General features: G+C 43.7%; 1 protein-coding gene across 1 annotated transcript in view; it reads right to left on the bottom strand.

Annotated features, from left to right (window-relative positions):
- The window catches only part of DNAJC27 (DnaJ heat shock protein family (Hsp40) member C27), a 175974-nt gene that overhangs the window by 90980 nt on the left and 61712 nt on the right, over positions 1–23282 (bottom strand). Inside the window, exon 2 of the mRNA XM_069605673.1 lies at positions 19148–19230. Coding sequence (XP_069461774.1) covers positions 19148–19230 — 83 coding nt within the window. The remainder of the gene's footprint in view (positions 1–19147; positions 19231–23282) is intronic.

The following is a 23282-nucleotide window of genomic DNA, read 5'->3' as shown; positions in this document are numbered from 1 at the left end:
CAGGCGTAGTCTCAGCCGGCTTCGCCAGGGTCGCAGCGACCACTTCGGTAGAGGCCTTTGCCGGGTGGATCAAAGCCCTCACCACCTTAGGTGCGTCCTGGGCCTTCGCCTTAGGGGGAGGGTCAGCGCCTCGCTCCCCCTTCGAGATTGACCGGGTCCACTCCAGCGGCCTACCCGGGTTCTCGGACTTCCTCTTCCCCGAACCAGAGCGCTGGCTCGTGGTCGAACGTACAAGGGAAGTTGCGCCCTGCCTAGGCAACCCAAGAGCCCGACCTTTCGGCGCTCCCGGTACCCGCGGACTCGCGGTGCTTGGCCTTCTGTTGGGCCCCCGTCGCCGGGGCGCCCTCACAGGACTTAAAAGCCCGCTCAGACTTCTTCTTCACCTTCTCACCTGCTGTCCCCTTCTCCAGCCAGGCGGGAACGACGGTCTTGTTTGGTCCGTTCCGAAAGGTTCTTGCAGAACGCGCAGTCTTTCTCCACGTGCGTCTTGTCCTCATGAAGGCAGTAGAGACATCGCGAATGCTCGTCCTCCTTGAAAACGCTCTGTAATCAGCATCCAGGGCAGCACCTGAACAGCTTGGATCCGGGCGTCAAGCTTCCCTTGTCCTGGGCCATGTCCGTTGAGGTAGGCCGCAGATCTTCCGGCATCCTCCAAGAAGTATAAACTCGACGAAAACGTCACCCTTGAGGGGCATAGAAGAATTCCGACACGGGTCCCCGTTATCGGAAGTAGAAACGGTGGAGCTTGAGGCTCGATTAAACTGAAAAAATGTGAAAATCTCCTGAAAAAACGCAGTAAAAAAAAAAAACTCGAGAGCTAAACACGAGGACTCCCAACACATGAGCGTGCTGTAAAAAATCTGAGGATGGCTGCCAGAGGCGGGGCTTAGGGAGAGGGCAGTCATTGGTTGGGGGCAGTATGACCCAGAGAACAGTGATTGGTTACTACTAAGAAAGACAGATCAGAAACTAAACTGATACTGATTTTTTCTTTACCGAGGATTCCCAGCCTGACAACGGGGAATATTCATGAGCATGTGAATCCATGCCAGCCCCCATGCTGGAGAAGAAAAATAAGCAGAGTGATTAGACGGAGAACGAGATTTAAGCCAGCCTCTTTCCAATCGACGAAGAAGTTGCTGCATAGAACAGAGATGGGAAGAGAGCCAGGGTTGGGCAGGTTTACGAGTAGGCTGAAAGGCAGATAGAGGATATAGTTGATCAAGACCTGACAAAAAAGAGTAGAAGAAAGAGTAGACATGTGCAAGAGAAGGAAGAATAGAGTGAAGAATTCAAATTGCGTAGATCGCGTTGATAGAATATTTTAGGCAAGAGAGGAGTAGAAGAAATAGGAGGAATAAGTGATACAAAGAGAAACGAGTGGTCAGATGGGTAGACAGGTAAGGCTAGTACAGAAGCAGTGAAAGATGAAAGAAAAATTAAATCAAGTGAAGAGCCAGAGTTATGGGTGGAAGGAGTAGAAAGTGGGGATAGTAAGTGAGAATCAAGAATAGAAAGGAAGGGAGAAGCAGAATGAGTAGGAAAGATGGAGATTGAAATCACCTAGTAAAAGGTCTGTAAGGTCAGAGCCCGGCAGAGGGGGGCTTTTGTTAACTTTACATTGGAATACATTATTGAAAGTCAAGAAAGAGACTTTAACGTGGAAGGCCAGGTGGGCCTCAATCCGTGGTTTGGAACGGTTTAGAGTGTTAGAAACCGAGCTAAAGTGTGTCGACCTACCTACGATGACAGCCTTACTCCGAGAGGTGTAACGTGAGGAGGCGATCTGGTTCAAAAGCCTTTATTCTTTCAAACATTGATTTTTCTCTCTGCATACATTTACACTGTTTGTACAAGAGATGGGGCATGCATTAGGTTTTTGTTAGCATAGGCCATTTTGATTCCACAGACTCCACTAGGACTATTTTTTTTATCGTTTGATGGTCGATACTACTCCCATTTTAGTTATAGGGAAAAATAGTAGTTTCACCAACCCCAACATTTTCAATAAAGGTTTTACAAATTGTATCCATTGTGTCAGTGTCTGGTTCCAAAGGCAATGGCCGCGCCCTGGCCACCTGAACAAAAGATCCTCAGGGTCTATCTGTGAGAACACCCTCAGGTTTCTCACACTACCTTCTGAGGATAGAAGGGAGTATGAGCATTTTTTTTACCCATCTTTAATATCACATCAGGAAAGAGGAGAGGCATTGAGAGGGCGGATCATTCTATGAGGTTGCCTAGTGAGATCTGAGGAGGTAGACAATCACTTTTGAAGTGGCCATTAAGCTTCTGAAATTATTGATTGATCTTGAACCAGCGATACCGATAGCTGCTTACTTATTAATACATCTTTGCATATTAAGTGTCTTATGTTTAGTGATAACAGCAATTTTACTATATTATTTCCCATAATTAAAATATTTACATTACATATAGAAGAGTATAAGAGCACTGATTGAGTTTTCATTACTGAGGATGTAGTCAGAAGCATTTCTGAATATGAGAATGATGTGTGAGGCATCTATTTAAATGTATTGCATATTGATTTGTTATATATAGTTCATGTTTTTAATACATACACAAAGGGTTACTGGAAGGTGTGAGCAGTGGACCATCAATAAAATATATGTGGCATTAGTAGACCTCTCCTGTGCCGATGACCGAGATTAGCCGCTCAACGCAGAAGGCTGCTGCCTACTGTTTACAGATGCAGTGACAGGTATAGGCTGTTCCCAAACTCTACTCCTACCACAGACCCTGCTGGGGGGGGCGGGGGGGTTGGACACTCCCCTTGGGGGTAGAGGGAAGGCCCTGGAGGAAGGGGTGATAAGAATCACATCAACCTGGTATGAAAAAGTGCCAATTTCAGCAGCCAATGTAACTTTGAACCAATGCCCTGTCTTGAACCCTTCCTCTCTGGTGCCTACCCGGCAGAACAGGCAACTGCACGATTGCCTTGCTGTTGAAACGCTTATGTCTCCCCACGCTGATTTGTCTGACACCCCTTTACAGATCCCACAACTGATTCGTGTTTCTGGGTACCAGAAACTGGAGAACTGGTCTCAGGGTATTCTGTATGCAGCCCCCACGAAGCCCTAGAAGTATACAGACTGCCCATGGTGAGATCTGCCCAGGTTGCCAAACTCATTGCCCTCACCCGGGCGTCTACATTAGCTTGGAGTATACCAGCCACTAGCTACACCGACACCCGATATGCTGATGGTGTCGTACACAGTTTCTGAATAATGTGGAAGCAAAGCGTGTACCCGACATTCACAGGCACCCCTATATTGAATGGAAGATATGAGTTTGCCCTACTGCAGGCACTATTGCTCCCTGCTGTCCTAGCTATTTTCAAATATGAGAGACACTCTCACTCTTTCACCACCCCAGGGAATGCCCTAGCGGATAGTGCACTAGTTTGGTGGCTTTGGAAGAGCCGGTGGGTCATAATGAAACTCTCGTTTGTGCAGCAGTCCCACAAACACAGATTTTTTTTTTTTATTGGTTTTTATAACACGCCTAATACCATACCCGAGTTTGGTTTCTAAGCACGGATCCAGGGTTTCGAACCTCTGTTGCTGTGTGGTCTTGCTTCCAAGACCAGGGCGCTCCCCCTGTGCTATCCCCCGTTCACCAATTGCCTCCCTTACCAGCCTGGCGGTACTCCAAGACCATGCCCCTGACGCCAAAAAGATGACATAGTAAGGTTCAGAATTGAGGGGATCTTTGTAGCACCGGCTTGTAGCCTAGAAGAGCCTGGTTTGCTTGACTGCAACAGCTACCAGGATTTACTTTTGGCATCCCTTGCCAACGAATGCTGAAAAAACACACCTATGTGAATTTAACTGTGTGCATTTGGGACAATCTAAAAATAAACATTAGGATGCATCTTGTCACCATTTAAAGCATGATAAATCATAAATAATGGACAAAATGATATGTTTGCACTTATGCTTTAGTTACATTTGCGGAAACGCTATGTACTAGCTCCTCGTGCCCCAGTGGTAGCTCCTGGTCGCTGGGTACCCAGGAGCTGCTTTTAGCTTCTGCTTATCCAATCTTAATTTTGAGCCCTGCATGGGCTTAGCTAGGGGGTTCGTTGTAAGCCGACGGTGCTCTCGAGACAGTCGTCTGGTGGTTCCCAAGGTACTCCTTTCCTACTTGGTCCATGGGGCTCAAGGCACTGCACACACAGGTAAAAATGTGATGATTGTCACTGTCAACAGACTGAAATGCCCCCAGTCTCACCACTGTTGCTCCGAAAGGTGTACTGCATGTTTGACTCACAATGTGGGCAGTGCGGTGCCCCCAAAGTTATCTGCACGTCCATTGGATCCTGGTAAAAGTTCATCAGCGGACGTCGGCAATGACCCTACCAGATTCTACTCACTACCCACGACGGTCCATGCAGCACACTGCCGCAAGGTCTCTCGCACCAGCCCCACCGCGACAGCTGACACCCCTGCCAATGCCCCGCCTCTAGCCTGCCAGTCCATTCCAGCAATGCAGGCCGTGCACGAGCGACGCTGGAAACAGACTGCTGCCCTCAATCCCCCAGTACACTCAAGTGGTGCGGTCCCGGTGGGAACTGCTGATCAAGCTCCTTCGTCCAGCAGTTGAGGCCCGGAGGGCACGACCCAGATACAGATTCTGCTCCTGGAGTACCATTGCCAGTGTCTGACCCTCCCTGGGCCTCACAACCCAGGCCTGAGATGGTAAGTCCTGCAGTCACGGAAGAGACCACCATTCTGACAGTGACACAGGCCCGAGTGGCAACTGGTCAGCCCACATGGCCCTAGATCTGTCCCTCCTTCCCAGATGATGATGATGAATCTACTGGATGTGGTGGTACACTGGTAAAAGTTGGAAGCTGCTACTACGGATATGCCCTTTGGTACTACAGATATTTTTAATTCGAACATTTAGCAAAGAGCACCACCACAACCCAACCATGAACTGTGAACTCTTGAACTTCGCCCCGTACCAGACCTTCTGCGAACTCTGACGTTTGTCTACCTACAGAACTGTCATTCTACAGACTTTTGGATTGCTGAGCTCCTAGCTGTGGGCATGCCACACCCCACTGTCACCCTGTGAACTGACCCTTATTGATCGACCCCTACGTAGAATGAGGGGGCGTGGCATTGGCCACGGTCTCTGGAACGCCACACTAAAGCGTGAGATCCGGGGTTTCCATTGCGCCGGATTATGCCACCACTGTTATTATAATCAGTTAATTGGTTTGGTTATGTATGACTGCTGCTTTCTGAACCACCAGTAATGAAAACGATGGTCCCTCTCCTCATTCCTGGGTTCACAGTGATAACACCTACCTGCACCTCACCTGGCAGTATGCATGCATCTGTAACATTAACGACTGTTGGGTATGTGCACACCTACCTCATAACGTAACCTCCATTGCCCCCATTCTCTTTCAATGGGGCGATGATTGTCTAGACCTGAAACTGTTTACCCAATCTGCTGGTCCCGGATCCTGTAGTGATGCACATTCCGAATTAGGATTTACTGGGGCACCTAATATCCCCATTCTAAACCAGGTACCTAAGAAGCCGGCCACTCTTCACCTCTCCGCTCAGTCCTCATATGCTATGTCAACTGGGGTCCACTATTCATGGAAAAAGAAAGTGCCAATACTAACTATTCACCAACACTAGTGTGATCATTAATAATGTTAGCTTTGCTTTTGACTCCAATTTCTCATTTGCCCAATGCGGGTACACCACTTATTCCAGAAACTACATTATCTGTGGGGCTAAGGATTAGCTCTGGCTGCCCATCAACTGGAGTGGGAGTTGTTACATGGAATATGTCCCGAGTGCCGTGCGCAATAGCAGCTCCTTCCCAACTCAGCCACAGCCTAAGAAACGCTCCACCTCGGAGGGATTTATCACCGGGATGGGCTACTCCATACCGGCCCTTGGGATTAAGGTAAACCGAGACCGCCTGACCAGGTATCCCGGTTGGTCGAAGATATCGCAAATTCCACTGAAACATCACTCCCACTATTGTCCCAGGAACATATATCTATCCGCAGCATGGTACTCCAGAACCGTATGGGACTGGACACCCCCCTAGCATCACAAGGGGGCGTATACGCAATTTTGAAGAGAGAATGTTGCACTCATACCCAACTACGTCAGCAACATCTCAGACATCATTACTCACATCTGCACCACCGTAGGCCTCCTCCACACCAGTCCAGAGACAAGCTGGCCATGTGGGTCCTGGATCCTAGACATCCTGGGACCCCTGGGTGCATCCATAGGTCAGACTATTCTCATAATCGTGGTTATGCTACTAAATCTGTTAGGTCTAATAATAAGCTGTAAACGTCTATCAAGTCCGAGACCATTACTGCGTTTTACTACAACACAAGTGAAAGAGTTCAATGTTATGATGTGCCTGAATGTGATGTCTGTTTCACCACCAAATTGTAACAGATGGGACTGGAGTGAACAGTGCCCCAGATAAGATTTTGAGGTGGGAGTATTTCGCTCCCCATTTTTAAACTTTGAGAGTAAATGTGATTTCAAGAGAATAGAAATTACCTTTTTCCTTTGCAAGAGAGTAAAATGCATGTCACATCCAGCCAATGTGTGCAAAAACTATATGGAAATTATTACTATGCGATAGCTTTCTGCATTGTGACAGAATACACCTTTCATTATTTCTCTAAGGCCTGGCCATTTTATTACTCCTGTATATATTTAAACGTTGAAAAGATAAAAACCTAGCCAATTACATAGTAAAGCAAGCATGAATTGTATTGTGTGTTTTGAGGTTCGATAGCAGAATTGTCTTTTGATGTTTAATGAAAGTCCTCATTTCCTGGAGCTATTACTACCTAATGGTATGCCAATGTTATGATACAACAGTGCAGAGAGACAAGGACTCCATGCTAAATTCTATTACTAATCTCACGGTCAAATAGTTATTTATATAGCGCTTTTGACAAAGCGATGTACATAGAACATATTTATCACAATTATCACCAAACTTAAGTCAGTATTTCTTTATCAACCTTGAAAGGATAAAAGGCCGAGTTGTCCTTGCCGGGATTCGAACCTGCAACCTACAGATCACTCAAAGATCGAAGCAACAAGCTCTTAACCGGCTGAGCCATCTTATTGGCTTACATCCATCAGAGGTCGGTAAACGTGAGTATCGACTGAGGTAGAATAATTACAGTGCCTAGATGTTGGACGAACCATGTATGAAGCGCTACATAAAGTTAAATACCTGTCTGGATTATCACAGTGCCAGGTTTTGCTAAGTTTCTATTTCAATTACAAATGTAACTTTCATTTGTTTGTTTTTGAACAGCGCTTGCACTTCCTGTTGAGTCAGGTTTTGGATGTTTTAATAAGATTTGAAAGGCTATAACACCTGTGATTGGTGCAATGACAATCACTCACCATTGAGCAACTCCTCTGCTGCCACTGACCATTTATAGTAATGTACCCCATTGACTGCAAGGTTGAATGGATGTAAACTAGACCATGCATACTCATAATTTTACACAGTTTTTATAGTTAGATTGTAAATTAAATTATAAGTGTAAAAATGATCTGCCTCCCAATGATTATGCAAACAGCACAGGAACTCTGAAAAATATAATTGTGCAATACTGGTTTGCTTTCACTGGGAACAAAAAGCATAATTTGTTACATAATGTATTCTCAATTGCAGTTTTCCATCTAATTATATAATCCTAAAATGCTAATAAATTAAATAAGCACAGTGCTTCTGTTTGCTCCATGAGCATCAACACAGCAGAAGCTGAATGCAAAGAAACCATTCTTTTTATCACAGTGTGTAGTTTCTTTTTTTGAAAGGCTTCAGAGAAACACGTTCTATTTCAGAGGCCTTTATCAATCGTTTGCAATTACATCCATGCACACATAAAATCAAAAGAAGCATTCTGGTTTCTGTCAAGTAACCCGACCTTTGCATGGCACTGAGCTCTAAACTTGTGTGTAAATGTGCACAGGAAAATAATAAAGCTGTCATATTTACAAGATTTTCATGCGTAAAAAGGGCTAGTATGCACCTTATCTGGAGGCCTGGGAGTGAAGTTCTCATAGGAGGGAATTGTGGGGGAAAGCGGGAAGCTGAACTAACACAGACTGCATTATAATGCTGAGCTGCTAATGCATACTGCAATGTTTAACAAGTGCCTTATTGCTATTGTGAGGTGAGAGCTATGTTTCATTGTGCATTTCTTAATCCTGGCAGCCTCATTGCCTAGGGTGTGGGTGTGGGTGTGGCAGAGCCCGCCTCTACAAATCTCTCCTCTGAGGAGTTTCCCTTTTGGCATTAGTTAGCATGTTTTAGGCTGCCGCTTTCCTAGTCAATGCAGCTAAGTACACAGAAGTTAACATATAGTAAGCGAGCGTGCCTACTTGAACAAGATGATAAATGAAGAGGTAGCTTACATTGCATGAATTAATGTATCATTATGTGTTTTCCTGATTGTATTGTGAAGAACATAAGAACGCAGTCTTTGACCTAGACTTGTATGCTGAAACGCTGTCCTACATTTTGTTTCTATAAAAAGAACTTGTCATGTATACGCCTCCCTCTCCATCGAAATGCATGTGTGCTCTGCTGAATAAAAGCCCACACCTGGAGGAGTTTGGGGTTGTTGAGCCGAATTACATACTGCCGTTGGTTTGTTGCGGTCCTATTATTTTGCTATTGCAAATAAAATTGTTTACCAATCCATTGTAATAGTATGTGGGTATTTTTCCACGACGGTGTACACATTGGGCCTCAGGGTCAGGGATTGGAATGTTATAGAATGCCAATACATAAAATTGCAAGAAGTTGTTCAAATTAAAAATGTTAAATTTAAAGTGGTCAATCTCATGTCATCAGGGATTGGGTTTTCACTACATTTTCTAACGTATACATCTAATAAATCTAAATATACTTGAGGACTAGGGTAAACCAAAATATTGCATGTGAAACTGTTCACACTCTTCTTTGTATTGTTTCAGTTAATAGAACTTCAGCCAAGTCACTTCCTAAGTTGCTGTTACGCTGAGAAGTAATTGTTACGTAAATGTGCATAATTGTGCTAGAATGACCTTCTGACTAGAATGAAGTTCTTGAAACGAACTGCATGCCGTATGTAGGTGTGTTAAGGTTGGTATGTTAAGGTTGGAGATGCTAGCCTTGTGATTTATGGTTTGTGCAGCCATAATGCAGCCGAAATGTTTGACGCGTGAGTGTATTTGAACGTGAAGGTATTTTACAAATAAGGGATTGTTTTGTCCTTTACTTTGCGAGTCATCTCTTTTACCTATAACTTTATTTTTAGCTCTAAATGTCTCTAACCACACAACAGTGAATGTAAGGGTATCTGAGCCGCTAGATGTACACTGTCAGCACACGCCCTTTACATACGTGGTTGCTGTGTTAGTGTCAGTGTTGAGGTGGGAGGGAAATAACTACCCAGTGTCTGTGTGCAGCACTGTGTGTACTATACTTGTAAATCATAACACGCTCAATATCGTCACCACGGGATACGGGTATTACGATAAGTGAATGGTTATTTGATTAATTTGTCAAATTGGTTGCGAGGACTAAGAGTGGAAGTATCACTAGTTTAGTGTAAAGTACAAGTATAAGAAAACACCATTTTGTCAATACAAGTAAGGATTATGGGTAACCCACAAGCAGATTCAAAAGTAGATTCAAGTCCCCATAAGCTTTTGCATGGACGCCGCCCATGCATTCCTAAGGTTATTACCAAGACTCAGGGTATATGTCTTGTAAACAAAAACATTATCCTTGCCTGCTCTTAGTAACAGAACAACTGCAAAAGAACTAGCAGTTGACCTCACAAATGAACTTAGATATCTTAGCTCGAACCTTTTGGATAATGTAATTTGTGGCGATTTCGGGCTACGATCACTGGGAAATGTGAAGACTGCAGGTAGAAATGAGGTTGGCTAGGAGATAGCAGTGTCAGTGCTCATGACGGTGCGGTATTACCAATGCAAGATGAACGAAGAACTCAGTGTTTTCGCAATGGTACACAACCGAGTAGAGAGTGACAACCAGCCACCATTGGAAGGTAACACTGATCTCTCAGGCCAAGAATTGGAAGATCAAGATGTTGAGTACCTCGGCAATATGATGGAAATGTCCTTTACTGTAGCAGCTTCCACTCCAAGTGCCCTAGTGGAACTGCATCCAAAATCAGGAGGCATATTAGTTGAAACATCGCTTCCTTTAGTGTTTGATTATAAATTCACACAATCAAGAGAACAGGGCGATGTGTCGTTTGGTAAAGCGGCATTAGGACAAGTTTACAACTGTGACACTAATGGTGTAGGTATCACAAAGGCATTACCGATCCCAGTGAGAGTATGAATATAAGCATAAATGATAACAGTATGACATCCAATGAAATGTTTAATACATTTGAGAATGCATTAACTACATTGGTAGCCAAACGTCAACTGGAAAATAAGTTAGACATTCAATCCCTGCTTATACACAAAAGTCTAAATGTTGGTTACAAATCAGTTTGCGAACGGGGGGCGTGCAATGTCACCTATTAGGCTAGTCAATCAGGGTAGTATCGAACCCAAAGTAGAGGCAAAGAAATCTCTGAGGAATTGTGATAAGGTTGTGACACAAAGCAACAAAGAGAAACATAATTTGTGCTAAGTGATCGCCTACCCCTGTTAATCATGCCTATGTACAATAATAAAATTAAACTGAGGAAATGCGCTAAGAATGTGAAATGTGTTGTAAATATGCCAGTGATCATGGAAGATGAGTCTCCGTCCCATTCTGACCCTAAGTATGCTCAGACAATAATGGAAGTGGGGTCGGCTTCTGCGAATCGGTTGGACCCTACAATTGAGAATATAGTGGTAGAAAATTAACTGGCCCCACTGTCGCTGCCAGTTTTTACTCCTGTATCAGGCCAGACACCTGGAGTACAAACTGGGTGTTTGGCGAAATACGTTGTTCATAATAACATACAGAGTACTCTGATGGAACATAGAGTAATAATTTTTCACAGAGAGCAGGAGATGACAAAAACGTTGTTCCTGCTCAAACGACATTAGTGAAAGCCTTACAAATGCACCAAGTTTTTAAGGAGGTTCATCAACTACCGTTAAATAGAAGTGCTGTCCTGTGTATATTGAATGCAATTGTTCCACTTAGAACTATCAAAACATGGGATATTAAGATAGTTGACCAAGCCAACCTAGCGGCTGAAGATATTACGAATGTATGGTTTACCTCAAATTCCACTTTGGATTACATCATGAAACATGAAGCTGATATATTACGATTGGGTTATACCTGTAATGTAGTGTCCATACCAACATCAAAACAAAGCCCGCAAAAAGCCTTGCCAACTAGTTTATCAAACCAGAATAAGTCTGCAGAACAAGTAGAAATAGAAGTCTGTCAACAAAACAATATGCCCTTAAGAATGTCATCACAAAGTGCTAAACCAAAAATGGTATATTAAATATGTATGACCCTCCTAATATGTTGAGTACCAGACAATAGTGTAGTGCCAAAAATTCTTCAACTGTACAACCATAAATATCCAGCATGGATTGTAGGAGATTTTAATGCAAAAATTAGCAACATACCACATAGTGGTCTTCAGTCAAATATGCATATGTCCTCACCAATGATAAGTTTTGTTAATAATAAACATGGTAAATTATGGTATATGGTATTGGACTCATATGGTTTCTCGAGATTAAATGGTAGTACACCGAGCGATGCAAACATGGCATTTACAAGAGTGGAGGGGAGATCAGCATCTTACGTGTTTGCAAATGGTAAAGGCCTCAAATACATACAAGACATGGGTATAGTACATAGAGAAGAGAGTGATCATCTGCCACTTTTTACACTCTTGGTATTACCGATGACATATACAGCTATACGTAAATGAAAGGAAATAATCAAATACAGTGGCATACACAAAATCTCGAATCTGCAAATACGTTGGTTACGGCAATTCTACCAATATTTATAGACAAAGTGTTGTCTGGCGATCAAATTCCTAGTAAATAGTTGTTTAAAGATGTGAAGGCAGGTGCTTTGTTAGCAGTCTTTAGCTTCTCCTCCTAATGCACGTTTTCATGACTTCATCAATCTTCAGGGAGGCGGAGTTTCTTTGTTTTTTCAGGCGGGTCTGCATTTCTGTTTCAGGTGTGACAGGTTAATTAGCTCTGAGGATTCTGGTACTTGTATTTTTCACACTTGATTTTGCTGGCAGGTGACTGGAAACAACTCCCTCCATAGCACAAATCTTCCCCTTGATGGGGGGGGGGGGCATGGTTGTGGCTCTCCAATGTAAGGCATGATGGCCCTGGGGAAGATTTGTGATATGGAGGGAGTTGTTTCCAGTCACCTGCCAGCAAAATCAAGTGTGAAAAATACAAGTACCAGAATCCTCAGAGCCAATTAATTTTTTCACACCTGAAACAGAAATGCAGACGCGCCTGAAAAAACAAAGAAACACAGCCTCCCTGAAGATTGATGAAGTCATGAAAACGTGTGTTACGAGGAGAAGCTAAAGACTGCTAACAGAGCGCCTGCCTTCACATCTTTAAACTAGTAAACAGTTGGTATCACGTTTCTCTAACATGATGAAGGTCATCAGAAAACAAGTGCAAGAGACTCGTGTATATACATCTACCTTTGAAAGATCAAACAAAAGTAATTGCAAAAGACATTATAAAGATAAGATAATCATTCTTGAAACAAAGAAAATGCGCCGAGGTATTGCTATGGTTGTCTCGTACACTGAGGCGGGGTTAGATGCTGATCTTGTCTCTGCCAGCGTTAAAGCTATTAAGAACAGTTATCGTCGCCCGTTGTGACAACACCAGCGTAGCTGTGAGTTTATAAGATGGCAACAAATTGCTGATCTAGCTCAGTCAAATAACTAGTCTAGAATATGGAATATACCGAGAAGTGCAAAAAAAAAAGAGATCTGTCGATAAATTGTATTTCTGAAGAGATGTGGAGTGCCCACATTAAATCTACCTTGGGACAAATTGAAAGTGTGAGGAGGCATTTCCTCTGCCTCTGGATACATGGGTCTGTAAAGCCTCCATCTTAGATAGAATAGTCATCATAGAAAAGCTCAATAATTCCCACGCAGCTGGACCCGATGGCACATGTAATAAACTGCTAAAATTAGAGCCATAATTATGGGCAGTACTTCTTCATATGTTGTTTGACGAAATATGTATGACTGTTGTCATCCCCAAGTCATGGCATGCGAGTCACATTTTAACAGTCTATTAAAAGGGTGCTTGGGATGATCCCTCAAATTTCAGAATGTTAGCAATGCTTGATATACCCTCCAAGATATTCACACAGGTGTTGTGCTTGGAATTTAATGAGTGGATACTGATCAATAATTTGCTAGCTAACCAGATTGGGTTCAGACAACGTGCGAGTACCACCCTTAAGGGTATAGGTACAATTAGGTAATTGTACTAACATCAGCCATTGAGTTTTCAAGAAACGTAGAGAGTCGAATGTATATTGTGTCTTTATTGATTTTTTCGCCAGCATTCGATTCGGTACAGAGGAATCGTTTATGGCATAAGGTCAACTCGTGTAAGATTGCAAAAGGGCTTTTAAAATTGCTCAAGCTTCTCTATTCAGATACCTCAGTCCGGATTCGTTTAGATGTAAAACGGAAACTGTCTAATTTGATGCCAACAAGTCATGGAGTTGAGCAGGGTTGCATAGTGGCAGCAACCCTTTTTTAATTTATATTTGGCTGACCTGCAACAGGCTTTCGAAAATTTGATAACGTGTCCTGTAAAGGTAGGCACGTCATCCATGGGGTGGCCGGCTTACACGGACGATTTGCTATTGATTGATTATACACCAACGGGCCTAAAGAGGATGCTAAATGTACTGGCTGAATAATGGTTTAAAAATCAATATTGAAAAAAGCAAAGTCATGATTTTCCCCAGCAAAGAAAAAACCCAATAAATATGTGTGGAACATGAACAATGAGAATCTTGAACTACAAATATCTAGGTGTTGTGGCCAATGATGAGCTAAATTGGGAAAGGCAATGGACATTGACAAAATGAAGATGCCTTACATCAGCCAATGCCATTAGAGTCTTCATTAGTAGGAATGTTGGCTATTTGGCTCATGCTTTACACTGCAAAAATAAGAGGTATGCTTCTTTATGCAATTGAAATATGGGGGCATAACTATGCATCACGCCTGAAAAGGTTTGAGGCTATGATACTTCGTAGACTGATGCGGCTACTTAAGAATATATCAGTCGAATTTTTACATCTTGAATTTGACCTGAAATGTATTGCACTAGAATATACACGAAGGGCAGTAATGTGTTATGAAAACTTGATAAAGCTTGATAACACTATTGTTGTGGCCTATGTGCAGGCTTTCTTAAGAACAGATGGTTGTTCAGCGATGGGCACATTGGGCATAATCAGAAAGATGGGTAGTTGGTTTTGTCCATACTGTAGGATACAGTGACCATGTCCAGTTAAAAGGATGGCTTACTAAGAAATGAACAACATATAACTATGAGTGCCACGTAGTGGAGCTAGCTAGAAAGGTACATAGTGGGCCATACTGTCAATCAGACTGAGTCGAGAAACATTGCCAAAGTACATAATGGCTCATCCCAGCCCTTTGACCTTTAGATCATATCTAATGATGAAATGTAACTACACTGAGGCTCTTGAGAGTAAGGGGGTATAGCTAGGCCTGTGCCGTGAAATGAGATATTGTCGCATATGTGGCTATGAGGAGATTAAGTCATTACATCATTTGATACTGCTCTGTGAAAGTCTGAGTTGTGTGTCAAATTTTTAAAACCTTATGATAATTCGATTGATATTAACCATAGTTCCTATTTATGGCAACATTTTATGAAATGTGAGCATATAAATCTCATCTATTTTATAGTGTCATTTTATCTGCAAATTGTTGACATTTTAAACTGTTTAGCATAATGTTAATAAATAGGTGATTTTATATGTAACAAAATGTATACTTACCATAAGTCTCTTACTTGAAGTTGAAATTTTTAAATTGTTATATTTGGATGATGAATTGTGAATGTCTTTGTCATTTGTTGTATATACAAAGCTGTGAGGCTATTAAGTATATTAAAATAAACTGAAACTAATAGAACTTTGGTCAGATCTACGAGTTTGTGTCAATAAGGGACTTCATTAAAAAGTTTTCCTATGTCAAAGACTAAGGTGCAGGCATATTTGAAACTTTTAAAGTAATTACTTTGAGTGTAGGGCTTATTTAAGTAAGCATGGTGACTTTAGGAGTGATCTAGGGGGTGGGTGGGTGGCCAGGCTGGAAAAGGTTAACTATGGGTTAGGGCAGTATTAAACTAATAATCGAGAGTAGGGTTGAACCAGGGGTGGGCAGGGTGTGCAGGATTGAGCTGGGGGCGCTGGGGGAGTGATGGTGAGCATGAATGCGCTCGGTGGGTGGATGGGGATGACTAGGGTCGTGTTCTGGGGTAGGCCAAGCTGTTGGTGGGTCGAGGTATGGTGGGTCGAGGTGGGCAGAATAAAGGAATGGTGGATCCAGAGGATGGGTAGAGTCAATACGGGATGAGTAGGCAGGGTAGACCTGGGGTGGGTGTGGGCAGGGTAGGGTAGAAATGTGGCTAGGGTAGAGCTGGAGTGGGTGGGCATTGTTGTGTACGAGTGTGCTGCAGTGGGTCAGCATTAGTCAGCTGGGTCAAGCTGGGGTGAGCGGGTAGTTGGGGGTGGCAAGAGTGAGCTGGGCGGGCAGGCATGAGTGAGCTCTGGTAGGCGTGTGGTGGGTAGGCAGGGATCAACTTTGGTGGGCTGGTTGGAGGCTGTTGGCAGGTTTGAGCTCAGGTGGGCTAATAGGCAGGGGTTAGCTTGGGTGGGTGGAGTGTAGGCAAGGGTGAGCTCTTTGTAGGTGGGGTAAGCAATGCCGGTGGGGTGCGGACTGGGGCGCTCAGATGGCCCGTAGGCAGGATTGAGCTTGGGTGAGCTTGAATGGACAGGTGTAGGTTAGGCAAGCGTGAGCTTGGTGGGAGTAAGGAGGGGTGGGCCCAGGTGGGTAAGCAGGGATGGGCACAGGTGAGCTTGGCTGGGGAGTAGGTAGGCTGGCAGGCTAGTATAGTGAGGGGCTAGACAGAGTCCTGTTGTAGGCAGAACATGTTGAAACTTCTTTGGTTGTCACCATGTCATTATTAGTTTTCTTAGGTAGTCTTAATAAAACTACAATCCCACCTCTACCACCAGATGTTAGGAAGAATTTTTCTGCTCCATTTCTAGAATCCACATAATGCACTCTACTTGCCTTATAGAGTGTTTTCCTTTGGATTACCGATCTCCAAGTGATAAAATTGCTAGAGCAATCAAGGAAACACTCCAGAAATACAATACTTGATGGTACATAACATATCTGTAAACGGATATTCTTTACATGATAACGTTGTGAATAGGAATTAACTGCAAAATGTATAGAGAAGTACACTTCGCAGAATATAAATAAATAAATTAATGTTCATAGAGCACCAACATGGGTTTGTGTAAGACAAAGACCACAAAAATTAAATTTCTGCTTCAGGGCCCAAATAAAGCAATGGAGTCATTGTACATCCATAGGGTAAGTAAAGGCTCCATGAACAGAGCACTGAAGGCAGTTTTGGTTGCAAAGAGGACCAAAGTGGTACCAGAGGCAGCCAGAGGTTTGCATGCACCAACCCTCAGTTTAGTGAGGTCTCCAGCAGAGAAGGTTATAGCACAGTTCTGGAAGGACTAGCTCAGCACAGGAACCCTACTGCCATGAAGCAATGGAACAAACATTTACAGGTCAGTCACAGGTCACCAACAGAGAATACTTATGAAGGAAAACAGTCAAAGAGAGTGATGAGCCTGCATTGTGGAACCCTCGGACCAGGAGCCAGGATCCTGGAGGCTGGACAACCAGGGAGGCAAGGTCTACAGCCGACGATCCAGACTCTGGTAGAGCGGATCCGATTTACCAGTTGAAGTCTGAGGGATCACCCTGAAGGCACTCTAATGGTAACAAGTGATGGTAGATTGAAGAGCCAGTAATGGTGACCCTTTAGCTTAAAGGTCACTGGTTGGGGTTCAAAACTGCAGCAGGCGATGCCACTGGACGTCTCCATGGCCTGGAGACCAGTACCAGTGTCCTGCTTCACTGATAAATCATCAAGCAAGTTCCCCCGGAAGATCAACGGCCGTGCTGGAAATCAGAATTATGCGTGGTTTCAGTGGTCATGCAGCAGGTGAGTCCTCAGCGATGAAGAGCCACACAAATAACTCCTGAAGAACATATTCGGTGGAAGAAAGGAGCACTGCACAAAGTTAGTTTCTCGTCAGAAGAGAGGCTAGGTTTCCCCATCAGAGTCCAAAAAGGATGCTGGTGAGAAGCTTCCACAGTAATCCATGGCCAGTCTACTCTCTTGAATGCTTCAGGATTGAATCGTGGCAGTTAAAAACAACTTCAGGAGCAGAGTGGCAGCTTTTATGCAAAACCGTGTGTGGAGTGCAGAGTGAGGAGCAAAGCGCAACACTAACTACTAAACATCTGCACATGCATTATTCAAACCCTTGGTGCCAACCAACCAGTGCTGGCCACATACAATTGTGTCGGCATTCCCCAAGGCAATCTCTGTGGATATGAATTCCACTAGAATCACAGACAGCCATACCCCGCTATCACACCCAGGTAACCCCACACATTCATTGCTAGCTCTTGGCAACAAGGAAATGGCCGTACATGGTCATTTCTGGTCTACACTCAAGAGAAACAAAGTGCAGTTACCTGATAAATGGATTTTATAACAGAAGCTCCATTTCCGAAGACTACAAGAAAAAAAGCAGCCACAATCATACAATAAACTGCCACCAACCAGAACCAGTACAACGTCTCTGCTCCTTAAAGGTATTCTCCCTATCCCACTGCCTGTAGGGTCCTCAAGAGTCCCTGAAAAGCCACATACATATACAAGTGCAATCTCTAATGAGGCAGGGATCGTCTTAAGAGGAATAATCATCAGGACGCCATTACAGACCAGCAGAAAGTGGCATATGCAAAAGCAGGGACAGGTTGGCACCCTAAACCTCATCATTTCCTCATGCGGCTTGGATGCATGCAACGCCTTGGCAGGTGTGGTGGTGGAGAGGGTCAGGGAGACTTGGGCTCTGTTGGAGAGGGGTTGAGCGGATGCAGCCAGTAGGGAGTCTGGTGCTGCAGTATGACAGCAAGAGGGTGGTGGGGTAATTTGGACTGCAGGTGGCATGGATCTGGCTTGCTAGAGCTTCAGTCTCAGTAAACAGACCTTTGGATCAGATAGAAGGGGTTTGGGAGAGGGCTAGGCCTTGGCAGGATGTGGTACTGCCTCAGGTTGACTGTGCAGTGCCTTAGCTTGGAAGAGAGTGGAGGGGATGACAACTAGCCTTTTGTCTTTTTCCGGTCCTCGTTTCATCCTTGCTTACCCTTAATATCCATTTCAATTATTTTCTGCATTAGCAACATATATACATAGGACTTTGGTCTTTGGCCTTGTATCTCCTTTGTAGATATTTTTCTTAGGAAATCCCAAGCACATCTAGAGTCATTCAGGTACAGAGACTTGACATATATATTTACGATACAGCAATATCCACTCATCTATCACCCGCTTACACACCTTCAAATGCCCCATGCCAAATTGTACTTCTACACATTTCTTTCCACTTGTATCCCTTTTCACAGCAATTTATCTTAAACAAATGAAGGTCGTGTTGTCTCTGGGCGGGACTCAACGCACCTTAACTTGGACTAGGTATACACTCCTTCAGACCACTATGGTGTGGAGCTAGCACAGTATTAATACCTAGTGGTCATAACTCTTCCCCTAGTGCCATAAGCATGAGCTTGCTCCCTGAATTTCTCCTTCAGCGGTCTACTGCTGCAGCCACCACATTAGACTCCCTATCCCCAACTATAATTACTGTACATGTTATGCCCATGACATCTACAGGCATGTGTAAATACCATTACCCTACAGTGAATGAGCTAAAGGGGCAATGGGGTAAGGCTAGGAATACTCACTTGGTGACTCCATAGTCTATGCCAATTGTTGCCAGATATTTCGGAACAAATCTCTTCTCACAGTAGCGCTTTATGATGCAGCTCTGTAGGAAAAAGAATGCAAGTTCTGATTACGGCAACTTCACAAAGAGAAGAGGGCAAAGATTAAGTATGGAAAAGCATAGTACTGGGAAATGAGACTGAAATGAGCAATTAGATTGCACGCAAATCTATTTCTAGGGTAATCCTAGTAGGCTTGTTCCTTTTTTGCACAGAGGTAGAAAAATGTTACACAAAATGAATCTAGCAACAAAAAGTATCAAGGTTTTGTCCTAAGATTATTTTTTTTTTTAAAATAAAAAGATTACAGCAGGGGCACCAAGGACAAGCCTGTGGCCCTTTGGTTGATAGCACTCGAACCCTGTTATCCTTTATGTAATATGTCTCCTGCAAATCCCACTTTTTGGGATTTCTTGAAGTATGATGAGGGAAGATGAAAAGGGGGTATCGGTGAATTAAAATCTGAACACCAGAGTTGAAGTACGCAGAGTGTACCTGCAAGGATATGTTTTGAACTTCATTGGATGGAAGCAGCAGGATTCACCGGTAGCTGAACTTGTTTGCAGAAATTAAAAGAATGTGCAAGTTTTTCTATGCAAATCTGATGCTAGGCAAATGTATCTACAGAATCACAGTATTAGCACTTCAATTGTCAACCCCTTCTGTTTACCCCCTCGTCAGGAGCTCAGACTGCGGTGGCCAAAATTAAAATCACATGGATCACTGCCTCTCCGATATAGAATATAGGTTTGCCCTATGGGCAAAATATGATCATTTATCCCATCAGGCATAAATATGTCCCAAGGGCAGTGAAAGGTTTAAGGTGAGAAGTTTACACCACCATTAAAATTCACCACCGGTTATTGCTAATTCCAAGAGTAGAAAGATCTGTCATCTGAGTGTCCTTGTTCAGGGTTTTCGAAAACCTGTGGGGAGGCACGATTTGTTTTTATTACATATCAGTCTCTTTTTGATTAACAAAGTTCTTACAAGACTGAATTTCTGCAACCACTAATGACCGACGCGGAGGGATTGCTCCGGCCAGTAGGTGGGTAGAATTTACCACGCAATAGCAGCCTAAACTATTGTCGGCGCTTGAATAGCTGGCTTTTTTGGGGAAACAATGTTGCAATCCAAAGTCTGACAGACAATATTCAGAAGATGGTGTATAGCCGCTGTGTGAATCAGAGATTCCAGTAACTCTCCCCCTCCCATCCCCACTTTGCTGTACACTGGTTCACACGGAGGGGGGGGGGGTTGTTCTCTGGACTACTTGGCAATGCTGGCAGGTAATCCTGTTGAAGGTCCACCAGGGCATTGGGGGTAGAGGGACAGATCAGAGGGTGAAAGCATCTTCACAGGATCCATGGCCTCTATGCAAATCCTGAGGGAGCAGAATTGCTCTGCAAGGGTCTTTGGTATGAGGCATTACGAGAGAAGGGGAGTTAGGAGGTGCACCTGATGTAAATCTGCACTCCATCTGTTAAATATGAATGCTAAGGTTTTTGCTGTTTCTTAAAAAGTATACTGCGGCGTTGCTTAAGAGAAGACATTAGTCCCACACAAGAATTATATATGAACGACTGAGCATGCCCTACTTCTTCAAGCAGTATATGTAAAGAAATAAAAGCTTTCCGGCAGAGCTTGAGGAACACATTATATCAGAATTACTGTGGTAGAGCAAACTCAATCATCTTAATATTTAATGAAATGTGTCAACTGGAGTTAGTAAGATGTGGCAGAAACTAGAGCTAAAGAACTCCAATGTTGGCGGATAGTAACCTTGATATTAGTCTGTGCTGCTTCTCACATAATGGACGAAAATTGTCCATCTTCCTTAAAGGTTGTGGTCTTCCCAGTTTACATACAAGTATTCTTTATGTACAGCATGTTCTAACCGTTGGCTTTACATTTTAGAGACGTAATCTTAAAAAAATAATGTTTTCTGATGCAAACACCCAATTTCAGATATGACTACATATATAATAAGTTGAATTGCGTATAACACAGGCTTCAATTAGAATGGGGCTGGCTTGCCTTTCATCCTTCAAATAACAACAAAATATGTGCAATGTCCTCTTAGTAAGAACACCTATTAAGGAGCAAAACACAATACACAATATACATTCTGCTGTGTGTGAGATAGATCAGTGCTGAAAAGACTAGAATGGCTGGGTTACTCTTCCTCGTCCCAGTTCGTAGCAGATAAGGTTATCCCCCTCATAGACAGATCCATATTTAAAAAGGGACTGCTGGTAATCCCACCAAGCCTCAGGGGAGGAGGCTCCTCCATCCTGGCCCTTTGCCGAGATAAGAGGAGCCTCCCCCTTCATTACTACCTGTTACAAATTTAATGACTATGTCCATCAATAGAGGGCGGTTGGGTTGGGACGCAGGACTGGGAAGAGTAGGACTCAAAGTAATGAAGATTAGTGGTAAGTAACCTGTCCATTTCCCCATCATCCCTTGGCCTTGTCCCAGTCCTTAACAGCGTAGGACATAGCGGGCAGGGCCTGTTGAACCAAAATATACCAGACACTAGAACGAATATAATGCACAACAGTGACTTTATTCATTGAAAAAACAATTACTAATGGTGCAAGTTCAGTACTGCCGAGTCAAAAACAGAGCCCCCCCCCCCCCAGCCCTCAGGGTGTACAAGGCGGTAGTGACAGACAAAAGTGGATAGAGAAGCCCATGTGGTTGCCCGACAAATATACATCAACTGTCAAAGGGGAGTGAATTGAAATGAAACAGCAGAATTAATCAAAGCTCCAGCAATATTTCGTGTCTGGATCACAAAAAAATGAAACTAGAGAATTTACCTAGGAAATCCTATACAGTGTCAGATTGGAATTCCATGCATCTACTGTGGAAGGTCAGAAGGAGGAGACAGACAACTGTGTGCCATGTTCACAACGATTTTATTTAAATAATAAGGTAAATGCCTAACTTTCCTTATGCTAAGGGCTTCCCTATGCAACGTAACTAAACTAGGGTGCTGGTCATAAGTCGTAAAGTCCAAAGTAAGTAGTCTGTCCTGTTTCCAAAAAGTAGGCTTTCCTAGCCCTACCACTAAAACAAACAAGACCAGGAGAAGGACTACCTTTGCCTGAGATGCTTTTCAGTAAAGTTCCTTTTAATAAGGTATTCTCAAATAGTCTCTGGATATTCCTTTTAATAGCTCTTTCAGTTCCTTCAAAGGATCTTGCCAGGCCCTTGTGGACTTGTTCTCTGCACTCTTCAGACTCTTTCTCTTCACACTGAAAGTTGTAGATAAGGTTTCTGTTTGACTCTTCCTTATTCTGTACTTTGATTCTTCTCAAACATGATGAGCTCTTCTATGACTCCCACACTTTTGGTACACTTTCCAACTACTGGGACGAGTATACACTGCCCCCAATTGATCTACACTCCTCTTATGTCTTAACAATTTACTGGGACAAGTATGTAGGGTTTTTGGAGTGATCTTCATTTGTCTTGTATCTATACCCCCCCCACTGGGACAGGTATATAGGGTCCCCAAATGATTCTCTACGCCTCGCGTCCTGGGTCTCCCGCTGTCTGTTTTACCTGTAGTTTCAGAGGTCTGCATCACCGGTCCAGTGTTCTTTTCTTCTTTACCGTACTCAGGTAGGATGGATCCCTGGTTTCTCTTTCGCGCGGTTTCCGACATGCTTCACTTTGTCATGGCGGTATCAGCGACAAAATGGAATTCTCCTGGATTCCCTTCTACGCCACCACCTCCTTCCTTCGGTTCTCTGATTGTGCTCCGCTTCCATGCACAGGCCACCTCAGGTGTGGTCCTGGAGTGCAGTTTCTTTGGCACGCCGACAAGGGGGAGGAGGGCTGTCCTTTGGACCTGCTTGGACGTCCCTCCAGGTACTTTTACCAACTCAGTCCTCTCGGTTGGTCAGGCAGCGTACCACTGTCACTACTCCAACATAGCAGCTTGCAAGTGCATTAAGCAGCATCTCGCTTGGTTTCCCAGCCTTCTCAATCCAGCCAGTTAGAAACTCCCAGGCTTCACTTCCTGCTTCTACGAGGCAATTTCTTTTTATGACGCACTGCTGGGGCTTCCCCAGCTTCTCAGTCG

Source organism: Ambystoma mexicanum, chromosome 4p, assembly GCF_040938575.1.
Source record: "Ambystoma mexicanum isolate Mex_15411 chromosome 4p, UKY_AmexF1_1, whole genome shotgun sequence".
NCBI lineage: Eukaryota > Metazoa > Chordata > Amphibia > Caudata > Ambystomatidae > Ambystoma > Ambystoma mexicanum.
This window is presented reverse-complemented; position numbering and strand designations above follow the sequence as displayed.